The 16,458-nt window shown below is 47.6% G+C and overlaps 1 protein-coding gene across 7 annotated transcripts in view; it reads right to left on the minus strand.

Moving 5' to 3' along the window:
* Window positions 1-16,458, minus strand: part of Tiam1 (TIAM Rac1 associated GEF 1) — a 357,642-nt gene that overhangs the window by 96,725 nt on the left and 244,459 nt on the right. For all 7 annotated transcript variants that reach the window (XM_075959442.1, XM_075959443.1, XM_075959444.1 and 4 more), the window contains 2 exons: window positions 11,986-12,433; window positions 6,886-7,058 (listed from right to left, as the gene is read on the minus strand). In XM_075959442.1, the coding sequence (XP_075815557.1) occupies window positions 6,886-7,058; window positions 11,986-12,433 (621 nt within the window). The remainder of the gene's footprint in view (window positions 1-6,885; window positions 7,059-11,985; window positions 12,434-16,458) is intronic.

Consider the following 16,458-nt stretch of genomic DNA (forward strand, 5'->3'; position numbering starts at 1 on the left):
GGTTTACGTGAGTGGCAGGAAAGGGAGCCTCATTTTACACTGACGAAATCCTGGAGAAGAAATGCCAGGCCTGAGGAACTAAAATTTGGGGTAAGCTGTGCTGAGAGATGCATAAGAAAAAATCTACAAAATGTTAAACTTCTTTTAAAAGAAAAGGGAAGGAATGGAAGTTTCCATCTTTAAGAGGCCAGATGAGAGTCCTGTGTGAATTCTTCAAAGGTCTGTTTCTCTTGGTCATAGTCATCATATCTAAGAGTTTTGTTAATACAAACCCTAATTAAGTGTACATTTTTAATACTGGTAAAGGGGTCTTAACATGGAGACTCTCCTCCCCTGCTGTGGGATACTGCTCTTGTACACTGTGGAGATTTGTCACTCATATTGGTTTAATAAAACACTGACTGGCCAGTATCCAGGCAGGAAGTATAGGTGGGACAACCAGAGTAGGAGAATTCTAAGAAGAGGAAAGGCAGAGAATCAGTTGCCAGTCAGACAAACAGGAAGCAAGATGAGAATACTGCATTGAGAAAAGGTACCAAGCTACGCGGCTAAACATAGACAAGAATTATGGGTGAATTTAATAGCTAGTTAGTAATAAGCCTGAGCAATAGGCCAAACAGTTTATAATTAATATAAGCCTCTGTGTGTTTATTTGGGACTGATTGGCCTCGGGACTGAGCAGGACAGAAACTTCCTTCTACACTCCCCTACTGGAGGAGGTCAGGCAGTTATACACACACGTACTCTCTTCCTGTCCCCAACTGAAGGTCATTTTTATATAGGGATAGTTGAGTCCAGGAAGTTAGGCACTAGAGGAGCAGGAGCTGCTGGCTGCAAATGAGGAAGTGCACTGGTAGCAGCCCTGTGAATGCAAAGCACTGGACAGGGCACTGGCCGAGTCGAGCAGACCCCTGAGAAAATGCCTACAAAAGCTGTCCACTGAGATCCTTCCGCAGAAGGCCACTGGTGTGTGACCAGGCTGTGAGAGTATCGGACCACATGCAGGTGACGGCCAGGCAGACTGAGGTGACTGAGTATGAGCAGAACATGGTCACCAGGTATAGGATGCAAGCCTCTAGTGGGAAAGTCGGAGAGCAGAGAAATAAGAACATAGGCTCTGAAGCTTCCCTTAAACTCACGGCGTCCTCAGAAGAGCCCAAGAATCACAAGCTAGAAGTCAACAGCAGGTGCCTGTCACAGCGAAAGAGGAGCAAGGAGGTGAAAAGAGAGGAGAAGGGAAGGAGGTGTGCTGTCCTTGTCAGAAGCCCACACCACTGAAACTAGCTCATGGCAGACTTAAATAGCCCCCTCTCCTTCATGAGGAGTTTATATTGGGTCTTTCATGGCAAGGGGAAGCTGGATGCTAATGGTCTGCACTGCACGTTTAGTAGGGAAACTTCTGGCACATTAACAGAAGGGTATGCCATGCCTCTGACTTCTGTCCCTGCATATCACTTACCACTGTAACACCAAGCCATCCATCAAGGGGAATGGGGTTCTACACAGACCTACATCTCAGGAGGCCCCAAATCTTAAAGTGCTTCCCTTGAGGGTTTTAGTGTCCTTGCTGTGGCTTGACCATGCACGGCTCCCTGCAAAGCCCCATACTGAAAGTGGCCTCCAAAGTATCTGTGTCTAGTGGATGCACCTGGGTCAGCAGCCTAGCCTTGCTGAAGCGATGTCCTTGCTGCATGAGTTTATTTCTACACTTCTGGAACAAGAGCAGGAGGCCAAATAATGGGCGCACACACTCCTGCTCATCCCTTTCTGTTCACACCCAGTTTCCCTTCCGCTTCCTAGCAGGAGCTGAAGCTGAACGCACCACTGTAGTAGGGAGCTGCGGGCCTCTTCCCACAGCCCGGCTCCTGGCCGCCTGGCTAGCTTATGCCCCGAAATAATTACACGGAAACTGTATTCTTTTAAACACTGCCTGGCCCATTAGTTCCAGCCTCTTATTGGCTAGCTCTTACATATTGATCTAACCCATTTCTAATAATCTGTGTAGCCCACGAGGTGGCTTACCAGGGAAGATCTTAACCTGCGTCTGTCTGGAGTGGGAGAACCATGGTGACTGACCTGACTCAGCTTCTTTCTCCCAGCATTCTGTTCTGTCTACTTCACCTACCTAATTTTCTGTCCTATCAGGCCAAGCAGTTTTCTTTATTAGTTAACCGATGAAAGCAACAGATAAGATACAAGACCCACCTCCATCACACCACCACCAAAAATGTTCCACGGTGCGACCTTAGGAGCAGGGATAGGATCCACAGTGTGGGGAAAACAGGGCTTCGCTACAGACCAGGTCAACTCAGGTATTTCCAAAGAAAAGAAGGACCTGAGATGGAGCTTGTCCTACATATAGAACCAAGGAAGGGGAATAAGGCCCTTCAAACTCACTTCAAGGGCAAACCCCACAAAGATAATGTTTAAAAAGAAATTACAGTTCTGTGTTTGGGTTTAGGGGGAGAGACTACCAAAATAAATTGGAAAGTCTTTACAGGCTAAGAGTTGCTGCTGCAGGGGGTGGTCAAGGCACCACAAATGCAGACAGAGTTGACAGTGTGATTTAAAGACAGAACGATGTGGGAGAGGAAAACAGGCTCTACAGAACCTCAATGTCGGGTGCCCAGGGATGATCACATGAGGACAGGAGACACAAGCCTGACCAAATCTACAAATGACAGGGGAAATGGCTCAAGAGCCTTGAACAGATAGCCCAAAGATGTAGCATGAATGACAAAAACCCAGAGACAGATATTGGGGTTCAAGCTGAAGATCAGAAAAGCAAAGCAGCCAGCCACTAGAGAAGTCTCACCTCTACCAAGGCTGGGCAACTGTAGACTCAGCCATGAGACTCTGTCTCCTCCTATTTTATATTCCCCTCTAGTGCTGGGATTAAAAGCAAGTGACCTTCTAGGACTGGGATTAGAAATGTGAGCCACCACCACCTGGATCTGTTTCTGCATTGATCTTGTGTAGCCCAGGGTAGCTTTGAACTCACAGAGATCCATCTGTCTCTGTCTCCCAAATCCTAGGATTGAAGGTGTGTGACACCACTGTCTGCTCTCTAGTGGCTTAGTTTTACCCTCTGATCTTCAGGCAAGATTTATTAAAGCACGAAGAAGTATCACTATAACAAGAGAAGTGGACTTTCAGTCGTGATGCCCAGAGGGAGGAAATCTACGGTCAGTCTACGCAGGTCCCAGGATGCTAAAGCTCCCCTAGGGTGTTTCCCAGAGTCTACACACAGCATTTTCTCCCCAGCCTGTCAATCCAGTCCTGGGCATTTGTCTGTGACCTTCATGACCCTTCCTAAGGTCTGACATCTGGACGGAGGATCCCCAGGGATTGGTGAAACTCGAAACCTCTCCTTAGTCACAGTGAAGCCACGTTCAGCCTCTGTAATATGACGGTTAAGAAAAGCACCGAGAACTTCCCTCTTTCTGTACTAGAATCCAAATGCTGCTGATGGGGACTCCGAGCAGGCTAAGCAGCCGTTTGATCTGTGACTCCAGAGAAGGGTGCTGATGCTGGTTTGTCAGTCTCCTTTTCACACACACAAAGTCCTATTTCTTTTTATGAGGTGTTAAAAATATGCACAAAGTAGCCTAGTAAAAACTGTCTTCAAAAGGGGACAAAAACATACCAAGAAAAGGCAATCTTCTGCCCAAGTCAATCTTTCTGTCCCTCCTTTATATATTCAACCACAGACAACTTTCTACTCATAAACACCCTCTCCTCTCCTCTCCTTCTCTCTCTGTCTCTCTCTGTCTCTCTCTCTCTCTCTGTCTCTCTCTCTCTCTCTCTCTCTCTCTCTCTCTCTCTCTCTCTCTCTCTCCTCGTCATGTCTGGTGGCTGTGTTCCCTAAGCATTTGGGACAGAAATTCAAAACCCATGTTGGGATATCTCCTGCGAGTGGTCGAGCTGTCTGCAGCTGTGGCATCCTCTAGGCAAGAATGAGCGAGCCAGGAGGACCCTGGACTCTGAGTGGCTGGTGCCATCCCTAACATAGGGACGGAGGAAAGAGCTCTAACTCAAAGAGTTCGAGGCAGGAGCTACAGTCACACTCCGCAGACAGCATAAAACGTCTTCTATAACAGCTGCTCCAACATCCCCCCCTCACTCCCGCCCCCACTCTGCACACAAAACCCCTTTTCTACTTCTGTGGGTAACACGGATCTCTTTTCCAGCGCAAATGTGTGGGTATCTGGGCAACGGGGTGGAATCAGCAGCGTACAGGCTCTGAAAATAGTGAGCACTGAAATAACCTACAAATTATTTCCATAATCATGGCTGATCTCCCTTCCTTTAACCTCACCCCTGCACACACAGGTTTCTTTCAAAGTCGGCCCCTCTGGAGTTATGTGGATTACAATAAGTAGACGGCAGAAAAATGCCTTCATGGATCCCAAACAACAGTAATTTCCTCTGAAAAGGTTCATTTTGTCCTTTATCCCACATAAGTAGCATAAAAATTCCCCATAACAAGACGACAGAGGTTTCCATGAATACGGGCTTATGTTGCTACAAGAAGGGTTTGATAGAATGTGACTTCTCGGGCAGACTTGTAAGTCCTTTCAGCGGGAATTGGTACCAGAGGAGTGTAAGAAAAACAACTGCAGGCCTTCGAGTGAGCCAACCCGGGCTGCTGCTGACAGACATTCCCAGGGGGTGGCTTATCTGCTAAGTCAGAAAAGGACGGTCACTTTACTGTCCCCGCTGCTTCTGGCCCAAACCCTCCCAGGGGTGAGCAGTCACACCGGTGGAACAAATGGCGTCCACTCACACAACCGAATGGTATGAGGAAAGGGGCGTGGGCTAGCACAGCCCTGCTACTCACTGACTGTGGACCTGGTGGCTGCTCTTGCTCTGTGAGCATCAGCTTCTCAAGCAGGGTGAACACTCCAGTCAGTAAATGCAAACCTCCACTGTGTGCCCCAAGCTGGGGAGCAGTCTCCAGACAGTGGCAGACACACAGAAAACAAAGGACACCATTTCTATAGGAGTAAGTGTGATGGTAAAAGTCAAGTTTGACTGCTGTGTCCCTTTTTCAAGTGTGGGTGGCAGTGCTGGAGACTGAACTCGGGCCTCTTGCACACTTGTGAAAAGGGCCTACCAACTGAGACTCATCCCCAGACACTTGACTATGGATTTAGAAAATACTTCCTGGTTTCCACGCTAACATTGCTTTTGACAGTGAAGCTTTTGAATTCATTCAGTTGTAATATAAACAGAGAGCACTAATCAAGAAACTGATTTTCTTTTTTAAAGAATCTCATATAAGGGGCGGGACAGATGGCTCAGAGGCTAAGAGTGCTTGCTGCTTGGTGTGATTTGAATGAGAATGCCCAACAGGCTTTTAACTGCGTGGTCAGTCCCAAGTTAATGAACTATTTGGAAAGGATTAGGGGTGTGTGTCACTAGGGGTGGGCTCTGAGGTTTCACAAGTCCAACTCAGGCCCCTGTCTCTCCCTGCTTCCTATGGATCAGGATATAAAGCGCTCTCTCTCTCTCTCGCTCGCTCTCTCTCTCTCTCTCTCTCTCTCTCTCACACACACACACACACACACACACAAACACAAATCTATACATACAAGAAACACAATAAATTTCAGGCAGTATAAACTCAATAGCTGACACCAAATACATTATAAGCTACACAAAAACAAAAGACAAGTAATTCATCACAAAAATTCACCACGGTTATAAGAATGACTTATAATGGGATTCTCTCTGAAGCTATGGAGGGAGCAGGATTGCATTTTCAGTGCTTTCATTCATTCAGTGGCACAGGGCTGGCAAGCAAGAATATTATACCCAGAAAAACTATCCCTCACCAATGGAGGACCAGCAAGATGGCTTTGGAAGCAAAGGCACTTACCACTCAAGCCTGAAAACCTGAGTTTGATCCCCAGAACCTACATCGTGGGAGGAGAGAACTGACTTCTCAAGTTGTCCTCTGACCTCTGTACTGTTCTCCCGATCCCACAGACAAAGAAGCAAATGCACAACTGAGCTGACACTACCCGTGCACACGATTCCCCTTCACCAACCTGCAACCTTCCTCATAGACAAATCAACAAAGGATAAATTGAGTGGCTATCGGGTAAACAAGTGTGTTGACTTGGCTGGTAAGAGGCAGCTTCAGTTCTATTTGGTAAGTGGGCTAATGTGCACGTGTGGCTGTCAGGAAGCTATGCAGAGCCGAAACCTTCCATATCTTCCTCTAGTTGGTGGCTGCACACTTATTTCACGACCGCTCACACAATGTTACATTTGTATTTTGTACACTCCGCTTTCTCTGTGGCCTTCATCACATTAATGGAATAAATGAGGGGAACTGTCCTCACTTTAAGCACAGACAGTTCTTGCAAGCTCAAAGGGTTCACTATAAAAAAGGAAATGTTAACCTTGAAGCTGAGAAGTATTTTTGTGGAAGAGTTAATAGTCAGACTTCAAGAATACTTGATAGAAAGTTCTGGTAAGCTAAGAAAGAGAAACTATTTAGGGACAACCAGTCCTTTCTTGGCTGTAATTATTTTACCTTTATGATTAATATTAGCAGAGAACATATTATGAGAGAAATTTTGACAGCTCAAATCACACCTAAATTAAGGAATTCATGATCCTGTTGTGTGGGCTGTACAATGCTCCTGAAGCCACACCGAGAAACCCGTCTGCTCACATCCAAAACAAGTTTCTCACACCCAAAGCACAATACTCCTTGAGCCTCACATTCAAACTCTGCACGAGGTCTCTCATTTCCACAATTCATGGCAGGTATTTATTCTGTCATTTAACACTTTTGTCTGTTTTGTGAAAAATCTCAGCATTATTTTAAAAGGCAAGGGCAGGCTACTTGGGCAAGACAGTACCCCCACAAACCTGAAAGAGGAAGGCGTCACCCAGGGAGTTGCTGAGGCAGAAGACAAAGTCCTTCTTGGGGTGCTCAGGCACAGCCTGCACAATGCTGTTCTCCACCCAGACAGCGTGCTTGGGGACGCTGTTGTGGTCTATCCCAGACCTGCCGTCACTCTCGTAGAAAAAGAGCGTGCAACCTGAGAAAACAGAACGGGGTCTGGGTGAGTATTTAGTGCTTGGCCAATGGTAGATGTCTAAGGGAAACTGACAGCAGCCATCAGAAAAGGGCTGAATTAATATTAAAGTGTGTGGGAGCCCAAGGGGTAAAGAAAATGGGGTGTTGCTTGCAATCAGGTCCTTGGGGGTCTGTGGAAAAACAAAGACCTTGAGTTACAGCTTCCAAATGGATGATGGGATCCCTCCCATATGCGTTCTAGTTCTCAGAGTCCTGCTGTCTTTGTCAGAACGTCTGGTTGGAAGCCTTCTCGAGGGCAAGCGTGTTGGCACACAGTGTTGTGAAACAGAAGATTCGATGAACTATGTCAAGATGTGTTGCTGTTTCACCTTGCCTGCCTAAGGCACCCGATTGGTCTAATAAAAAGCTGAATGGCCAAGAGCTAGGCAGAGGAGGGATAAGTGGGGCTGATGGGCAGAGAGAGTAGGTAAGTGGAGGAATCTAGAGAGAAAGAGGGAAATGCCAGGGGCCAACCCGTCATGCTGCCTACAGACAGACAGACATAGAGGAAGCAGGAAAGTAGGACACAGAAAGAAAGAAAGGTCAAAAGCCCCAAGGTAAAACGTAGATGAAGAGAAACAGGTTATAAGAGCTAGTAGAAATGAACGTAAGCTAAGGCTGAATATTCATAATTAATAATAAGTCTTCATGTCATGATTTGGTGGTCTGAGAAAACCTGCTACAATACACCTATATCTTAGCTGTTGGAAGCCAGAGGCAGGTGAACCTCTGTCAGTTTGAGGCTAGCCTAGTCTACACAGAGTTCCAAGCCAGCCAGGGAACCTGTCTTTGATCTTAAACAATACAAACTTTGGGGACCCCAAGCCCAGTGATGACTATAAACACAGCTCTATAGCTGCCCCCAGGCAGCACTATCAGTAGGTGAAGGCAGACACTTCCCTTGGAGCGTACTCTAAGAATTCTAAAACATGTTCTGTGGATCTGGACCCTCAGAGAAAACAGTAGGACTGGATTTAGGGGTTTCCAGAAAAGACGTATTTTTGGCCTCCAATGCAATCTATATTTTTTTTTCCTAGAATGAAACTATGCCCTGTGCTTTCTGAAACAGGAATTGTGTGGGACTTATGGGAAGGTCTCAGGGAAGGCAGAGCCTCGGCCCATCTTTAACTGGACCATGAAACATTGAGACAGGAGCAATAGAAACACTGCAGAGTTTGGAAAGCAGCAACTGCACTGCCGGAACCTGAAGCTCACTAAAATAACAAGTCCTTGCTTAACATATATTCTCAAAAGGTACAAACAAAACATCACCTCTTCTATAGCCTAAGTAAAATAGGGTCACCTCATTATTTCTATTCTATACCTAGAAATGCCATTCTCAAAGGCGAAGTAAGAGGAGTCTCAAACCCAGGGCCTTCTCACGGGTAAAAATCATCCCTCCCACATCGCCACACTGAGTCCTAACCCCATACTACACTTGGAGATATGGCCTTTAAAGAGGCAGTTAAGGGAAAGGGTGGTCACATGAGTGTCCCTTAATCTAACGACTCACACCCTATCAGATGGACACTGGACACAGCCATCACAGAAGAAAGAACACGTGCCAAGACCCAAAAAAGACAGCCATGGCCATATCAAGGCACAAGGCCTCAAAGGAAACCAACCCATCCAACGCTTCTACTTTAGACTGTCAGATGGGAAATGAGAAAGTCTCCCAGACATCTACTTGAGACATCTAGTGTGTGGCCCTGTGTTTTGGCAGTCCAAGCAGGCCATCTCCAGACTTTACGGTTCTGTAAGCAGGAAGCACCACACAGAAAGCAACATAGGCAGTTGGGATGTAGGTGGTCTTAATGTCAGGCTCTTAAGTGCTCAGTGACTAATGGGGACGAAGGTGTGTGCTGTGGTAGCACTTTCCTCTGAGGGGAGAAAATACTGCATCTCTCAGGGAAGTGTGTTAAGACTCAGTGTGTTCTCCGGAGGGAATAGAACCTGCCACCCTATGAGGGAGCCTCTGGAAATTCAGCAAGTAAATAACTCAAACTGCCCGGATGTCCCTGAAACTGATTAGACACACTAGGCCTTTCCTCCCCACCAAACTCAAATAAATAGCACACACTTATGAGACTCCCAGACAAGCAGGGTTGCATGAAAGAAGTCAAGTTGCCTAAAGAAATAGAGACTGGCTGTGCTACCTGAAGGGGCCCAGGGCACCTGAGTGACCTGGAAGAGACCCTCCCCTGCCTCTTAGACTCCCTACAAGCTGAGCAGGAAGAACCAGAGTTCTGGCTTGCAGAACCTTCATGCTGGGACGGGTTTTCAGTGATCCATCCATCAAGCAGTCCCTCTCCCAGAGTCAGATAAAGAACCCAACAGACTTATTGGTTCACGTTGAGCTTTGGTGATAGCCTTGCTTTGGTTTATTGTCAATTCCCTACTGGGGTCAAGTAATATTTGTCCGTGTCTCCCCAGGAATGGTACCCAACAGGTGGTACTAGAGGATCTGTACCTTTGTGGGGGGGAGGGGATTTCTTTCTTCTCTAACTCATCTCATCATAGCAGAACAGCAGGCATGACAGGGACCCCACATGCAACCCCACAGCACTTCTCCAAATGAAGTTAAGGCAGGTAGTGAGTAAGAAAGGCCAGCAATGGCTTCCCAAGTGTCCCCACAGGATAAACTCCTTGTTGTAGAAGCATGACCCCACACCACATGAACAATAACACTCTAGAGTAACTGAGCAACAAGACAGATGACCTGGGCCTCCAGGGACTTTACAGGAAAGAGTTCCCACCCAAGCTTTAGGGGGCAGTTCTGCCTAGCTTTGCTGTTGTCCTTGTCATTATGGACATCTGATGCACAGCAGAATCTACAGCCTAACCAGCGCATAGGTTCCTATTTCAGCAGGCTTCAAAACAAAACAAAGAAAAAAGCCACCCATCTCCTGATTTGTTCAGGGGGCAATCTGCACACGCTCACTGCTCAGGCATACACTGAGCAGAGCACGGGGAAGATCCGGGCTTCTACTGTAGGACTTCCCCGCACTGGCCTCGGCCGGTGAGAGGCAATATCAAATGATCTGATTCTGTGCCACTGCCTGATCAGCCCTGGCCTCATTCTCCTGTGTGTTTCCTATCTGTTCCACCTGGTCCCACTCCCATCTCAAAGCTAGCTTCTTTTTTTGTTTTGTTTTTTTGTTTGTTTGTTTTTTGTTTTTCAAGACAGGGTCGCTCTGTAGCTTTGAAGACTGTCCTGGAACTAGCTCTTGTAGACGAGGCTGGCCTCGAACTCACAGAGATCCACCTGCCTCTGCCTCCCGAGTGCTGGGATTAAAGGCGTGAGTCACCAGCGCCCAGCTTCAAACTCTCAATGTTCTTAAGTAACGTTTTTCTCTCTATAACATAGTTCTCACAAATGAATTACAAAAGTCTCCAGGATAGAGACCCATGCAGGGCTCAGCAGACACACACAACCTCTTCAGGAAAGGACACCAAATGGCAGCAAAAGGCAACATGTAAGCACTAAGTCTCTTTGAGAAGCAAGCAGCGTGGTACCCATCTGTCTGCCCTGTGTACAACCAAGAGTACTCCAATATACACAGCTAGACTATAAAATAGTGACTTGTTCAGAAACAAATGATGATTTAGACAGCCCATCTGCACCAGATGGAAGCCTGTAAAATTAGTGATATTCTACCACTTAAAAAAAAAAGTCCTCAAACCTGGGCCATTTCACTGGACTTAAGCTAAGGATTCTCTCTCTCCAACAGTCACTGTGTGAAAAATAAACTTGAACAACCCAAAACAAAATTTTACAGGGGAACTCACTTCAAAATCGCACATCGGAACCAGCAATCTATGAGAATGCGGAACCTGACTTGTTCCTCTCACATGTGCTGGTGGCTTTTAAACCTCAACATGCCACAACTTGGAATGACCTGGGATGAGTCTCAATTGAGTAACTGTCTTTATCAGGCTGGTCTATGAGCATGTCTCCGTGAGACTGTCTTGATGGCTAACTGACGGAGAAAAACCCAGCCCACTGTGGGCAGCACTACTCCCTAGGCAGAGGGTCCTGAACTGTATAGGATGGGGAAACCAGCTGAGAGCAAGCAAAAGCAGGCAGAACGGGTGCATTCACGCCTCTCTGTTTCTGACTGTGGATGCAATGGGACTAGTGGCTTGGGTTCTTGACTTTGACAGACTGCAACTTGGAATTATAAGCCAAATAAACTCTCCCTTCCCTGCGATGCTTTTGGTTGGGGTATTCTTATTTATCACAGTAACAGAAACAAAACCGGGGTGACCATGAAGCACAGAAAACAATGAAAGAGCATTTGTAGGGGGTGGGGAACACTCCGAGAGAGTTACTGAATAAGAGACATGAAGCTTCCATTCCTCAGGTGAGTAAGTCCTAGAGGCCTGCCTACAGTGTTGTGCACACGGTCAACAATGCCCTATCATAGATTTAAAACTGTGTTAAACAGCCAGGTGCGGTGGCAGGGACCTATAATTCCAGCTACCCCTGAGGCTGAGGCAGGATGATTAACAGGCCAAGTCCAGCCTGGGCAACCTGGTACCTCAAAACAAATATAAAAATACAAAGAGCTATGGGGCTGTAATACATGGGGCGCTTATGTAATATGTAACCCATGAGAGTCCCTGGATCTAATTCCTAGTATTGAAAACACAGACAGAAAAAGAAAATCATATCTCAAACCAGATCTTTCAGTTCTTCAGTGATGGGCTTATCTTAATCATCCTCACCCCAGGATTTAAGTTTAGAAAGAAAAAATACATCTAATGTGGTGTTTCTACCACAAGAGACCATGTTTTAGACACACAATTACGAAATATCGCATAACCGTGAGGACCTGTGGGATGCACCCGCTGGCACTCCCAGCATGCTGCTGGGGCAGCCTCCTTACCTTTCAGGGACACCCAGTAATGCTTCCACTTCCTCCGTGTAGCGGACTCCACCTTCTTATTCTTCTTATGTACCAGGAAGTTCTTGACTGCCAGCGCACCAGCCTTGCGCACGGTGCCCTGCGCGGCTGTTAGCAGGATGTCCGACTGGCCCGGGGAGCTGAGGGTGCCGCTGCTCTGCTCGTCGCTGTGTGCAGAGCCGGCCTCCTCCAGGCTCTCGCTGTTGGTGGTGCTCAGCTCCAGTTCTCGCCTGAAGTTCTCGTACACCCCCTGGCGTGCAGCATCCCCCGTCGAACTGCTGCCGCTGTCGCTGCCCACAAAGGTTCGGCTGGTAGGGGGCGAGTAGCTGGAGTTGGTGGCATTAGATCGCCTGGACAGGAGGTCCGTGTCGGTGGTGGCCCCTTCGATGCCGCTGTCTGCAAACTCGCTGCCCTCACCTGTGTTAACATCCTTGGGAACAGAAGTGGAGAGAGAAGCAGACATGCATCACACACAGAAAGCACTTGGGAGAGCTTGGTCCAGCCGGGGGCTCTGCAGCGCAAAAGGCCCACCAGGGTCTACTGAAGCTGGACCCATCCCTCTTAACACGGTGCACGGCAGGGCGGCTCGGGAAACAAACCTTCAAACACTCCAAAAATGCAGCCTAACGATTCAGAATGTTCAAGAAATATAAAAGGCACAGGGAACACTTCAAAGAGCTTATCATTTATCTGACTTAATTAGCTAATTGGCAAACTAGCTATTGAGATTCTACCAAGCCCATGCTGAGGGAGCCCATAGCGCTCAGCCACCTCAGCTGGCCTTGAACTCCGAGAAATTCAGCAGGCTGATTAGTTAGCTGTTCTGGGGGTTGGGGTTACAATGCATAACTAGATCTTTACAGCTGATAATAAAATAAAAGGCCTGCTTGGGGGTCTATTTTATATTGGGGTTACTAAATAGATTGCTAACACACCCACTCACCCAGCAAGGCCCCATATCCCAAGAGCAGGCAGGAGTCCTTAGGCCCTAATCAGACTGGCTTCCCCAAAACAGCCTTTCACTGTGTATTGTGCTAAACCGGCCTGCAGGGCCCACAGCTCCAATGCCCCTCTCCAATTACTTTGCCCTTTGAAAGCTGGGATGTAAGGAGCCTGAAGGAGGCAACTCACTGCCCTGGGCTGAGTGACAGAGCCGGGCGCTTGCCAAGATGCTGGAGTATCAATTCCCCACGGAACAGTGTTTGAAATTTCCGGAGCTGACCCCGTACGCCAGCGGGATATTTCCGGATCACAGAGAAAGGTTCTTCAATCAGAATCTCCATTGCTCTGCCGTACTGCAGGTATTTCCATAAACAATAATTAAATGTTGTCATTGTCGAGGGAAGACGGTGACAACCGTACGGCACAGGCTGGCTTATGAGCTTGGAGGATGAGAAACAAGACTGTTTCTTCTCAAAGGAAGACAACAGGAACCCGAGTGTGACACAAAGAAAGGGCACAGCAGCGCACATACCGGCAGGTTGGCCAGTCTGCGGGGACTGTTAGTCCCGCTAACACACGTCAAGACTAAATGAACACTCTCAACTGTCACAAAAGCAAACACTTTGCACTAAAATCTGTACTGGGAAGCAATAGGGCAGACTAAGTCATACCACAGCTAGGACTGTGCCACCCCAGGCCCAAATCGGGGCTGTGACTCTGTCTCGGTCAGTCTGAGCCAGTGGTTCTCTACTATGAAAAAAAAAAGTAGGAGAGTAACAATAGGAAGAGCAGGAAAGAGCAGGAAGGGCGGCCATTGATTAGCAGCTAGCAAGCATCCAATCCAGGGGGTTTAGATCCCTGGCAGTAGAAAGAAATGGAAGGAACAAAAGGGGTGGGCCTCGTGGGAGGTATTTATGCCATTGTGTGCATATGTGTGTGGGGGGGGGGTCTTGCCCTTAGGAAACACCAATGCTGGTCTTTTAAATCAACTCCTTCAAGAGTGTTCAAGAGTAAACTTCTGGAAAAGGAAGTCTGGTCCCCCAATCTCTATGACTCCCCATCTCACCATGCGATCCCTGCCTCTCAGATTGACTCCCACTATGATGTTTTGTGCCCCTAAAGATCTCAACAAAGCCAGCAGAGGCCAGAATCGAGCTCTTGGACCTCCCTGCCTAAGCTAAATAGATGTCTTTTCTGTACAAATGAACCAGCCTGGGCCATTTCATTACAACAGTGGAAACCAGACCAACAGACCCATGCCTGCCTAATAACAGCCATGGACGGTCACAAAGAACCCAGAGTCAGTTAGTAAAAGATCCACTATACAAACAAGAAGCTCTATTAGCAACCCACATTTCTCTCTGGCAGGTACATTCACCATGTGGATGTTAAACAATAAAGAAATCTGACAATTTTAGATAACTAAGAGCCATGGAAATCTGTGAATTTCTTCAATTGATTTTCGTAGGTCTGTACGTCCTCTAAAGAACGTTGGGCCTGTATATTTTCTGCTTTTCTCTATTGTTGTGATACATAACAAGGCAACGCACAGAAGAAGGGGTTTATTTGGGCTGATGGTTCCAGAGAAATGAGACTCCATCAAGCTCGGGAAACGTGGCAGTAAGCGGCAGACATGGTTGCTGGGACAGAAGCTGAGGGCTCACATCTTAAACCTCAAGAAGGAAGCCAAGAAAATGAACCAGAAATGGTTTTCAAATTCTCAAAGTTTGCACTGACACACCTCCTCCAACAAGACCACACCCCCTAAAAGTCTCCCAGACAGCACCATCTGGGGACAAAGTATTCAAATGGCTGAGACTATGGGGAAGATTTCACCAAACCACTTCAGAATGTTTGGAGGAACCGGTTATAACCTCCCTGAGAAGCCACACGGGCCCTATCCTCCACCCGAGTGACTTCAGTCCAAAGAAGAAAGAGATGACGCCACATCTTAGAATTCCCAGAGTCCCCGAACAGGAAGGGACCTTTGGAACCATCTCCTTCACTGCCAGGTAGGAATACTAGGGAAGTCCTAATTCTGCTTAGTGGCAGATGGAGGCTCGAACTTGCGCTGCTGAGACCCTTTCCCACTGTGAAGCAGGGCAGCCCCGTGGGACAGCTTGTGGCTAGAGTTTTGCCTGCGTTATTCAACTCCATCCTCCCCCACTTTGTTTAACGTACCTCTATTTTTCTCTGGAAAAGGCTAAGCGATTGCTCATCTGTTTGTTTTCACTTGCACAGCAAATAGCTCAAAGTCAACAGTGGAAGGACCTGGAAGAGCTCTAAGGAGGATGGTGGGACACAGAAGGCGAGACCTGGTCAGCCGGCTCTCCGTGCGCCCATCATTTCCAGTTTACAAGCCTGCTAACCATTCCCTCCTCTACAGACTCGTCTCCGCATAAGCCAAGCGCTCTGGTTAGGACTCTATGGACACTCACCTCTATGTCACACCTAAACATCTGCTCATGCCAATGGAAGCTGTGAACTGGCCACGGCCCAGGTTGTGTGTTCAACTCTGCGACAGTCTCCACACTGAGCAGAGGGGAGAATGGTCCAGGTAGGAAGCCTGGAGGCCCCAGCTCAGATCATATACTTCCTGAGCACAAGGCTCGGTGTAATCGCTGGGGAGTGTCCCTGGACCTGCGCAAGACATACCACCTCATCCCAGAAGTAGTTAATTGGGCTCAGTAGGACACTTCCCCTCTATGTGACCCAACCTATTAGGAAATAGATGTCAGCTGTCCTGCTCCAACCCCTATTTAGTCAAGAGGCTTGGGCTGTCCCAGATACCCTGCAGCACATCCTCTAGCATTGCAGATGATGGGTTAATCCAGCCAGAGACATTGCTCAATAGTCTTCTCTCCTTCCCTCACTGGGACATAAAGCTTTCTTGTGGTCATCTTTAGGAAGAGCTCCCTCCTGCCTTTCTGGGTCTCTAAGCAATTTCACAACAGAGAAACCAGATCCTTCCCACATGGAGAAATACCTAGCCACCTCGGACCCTTCCCAGCGCAAGCAGCTGACAGCAGGAAGTCATGCCTGGAGGCCACGCAGGCTTTGTGGAAAAACAAATCTCTCTCACCTAAAGCCAAGACCTCGGCATATACTCTCTTCTAACCTAGCCAGCCAAATACTAAATTTTAATTTCAAACATCAGAGGAGGGCTGGGTAGGTGGATCAGCGTTAGATACCAACAAACTTCAGCCAATGCCAAGTGGGAGGAGTACTCATAGCGATTCCAGCCTCCGACAGGCACACACCCACACATGTGCGCTCACTCACACTTGCATCCGTACATGCAGGAGCATGTCCACAAACACACATGCATACCATATCTATATACATTAAATGCTCATTGGAGATCTAGGAGCATGGCTCAGTGACCTGACCGAGGGCTGCCTAGCACTTGTGAGGCCCTGGGATCCCTAGCACCAGGAAGAGTGTCGCAGAGGGCCAGAAGTACGATCTGGCTAGCGTACGATCTAGTCAAGACTTCTGCAAAGCGACTCCAAG

Source organism: Microtus pennsylvanicus, chromosome 1 (genome assembly GCF_037038515.1).
Source record: "Microtus pennsylvanicus isolate mMicPen1 chromosome 1, mMicPen1.hap1, whole genome shotgun sequence".
In the NCBI taxonomy this organism is placed as follows: Eukaryota; Metazoa; Chordata; class Mammalia; order Rodentia; family Cricetidae; genus Microtus; species Microtus pennsylvanicus.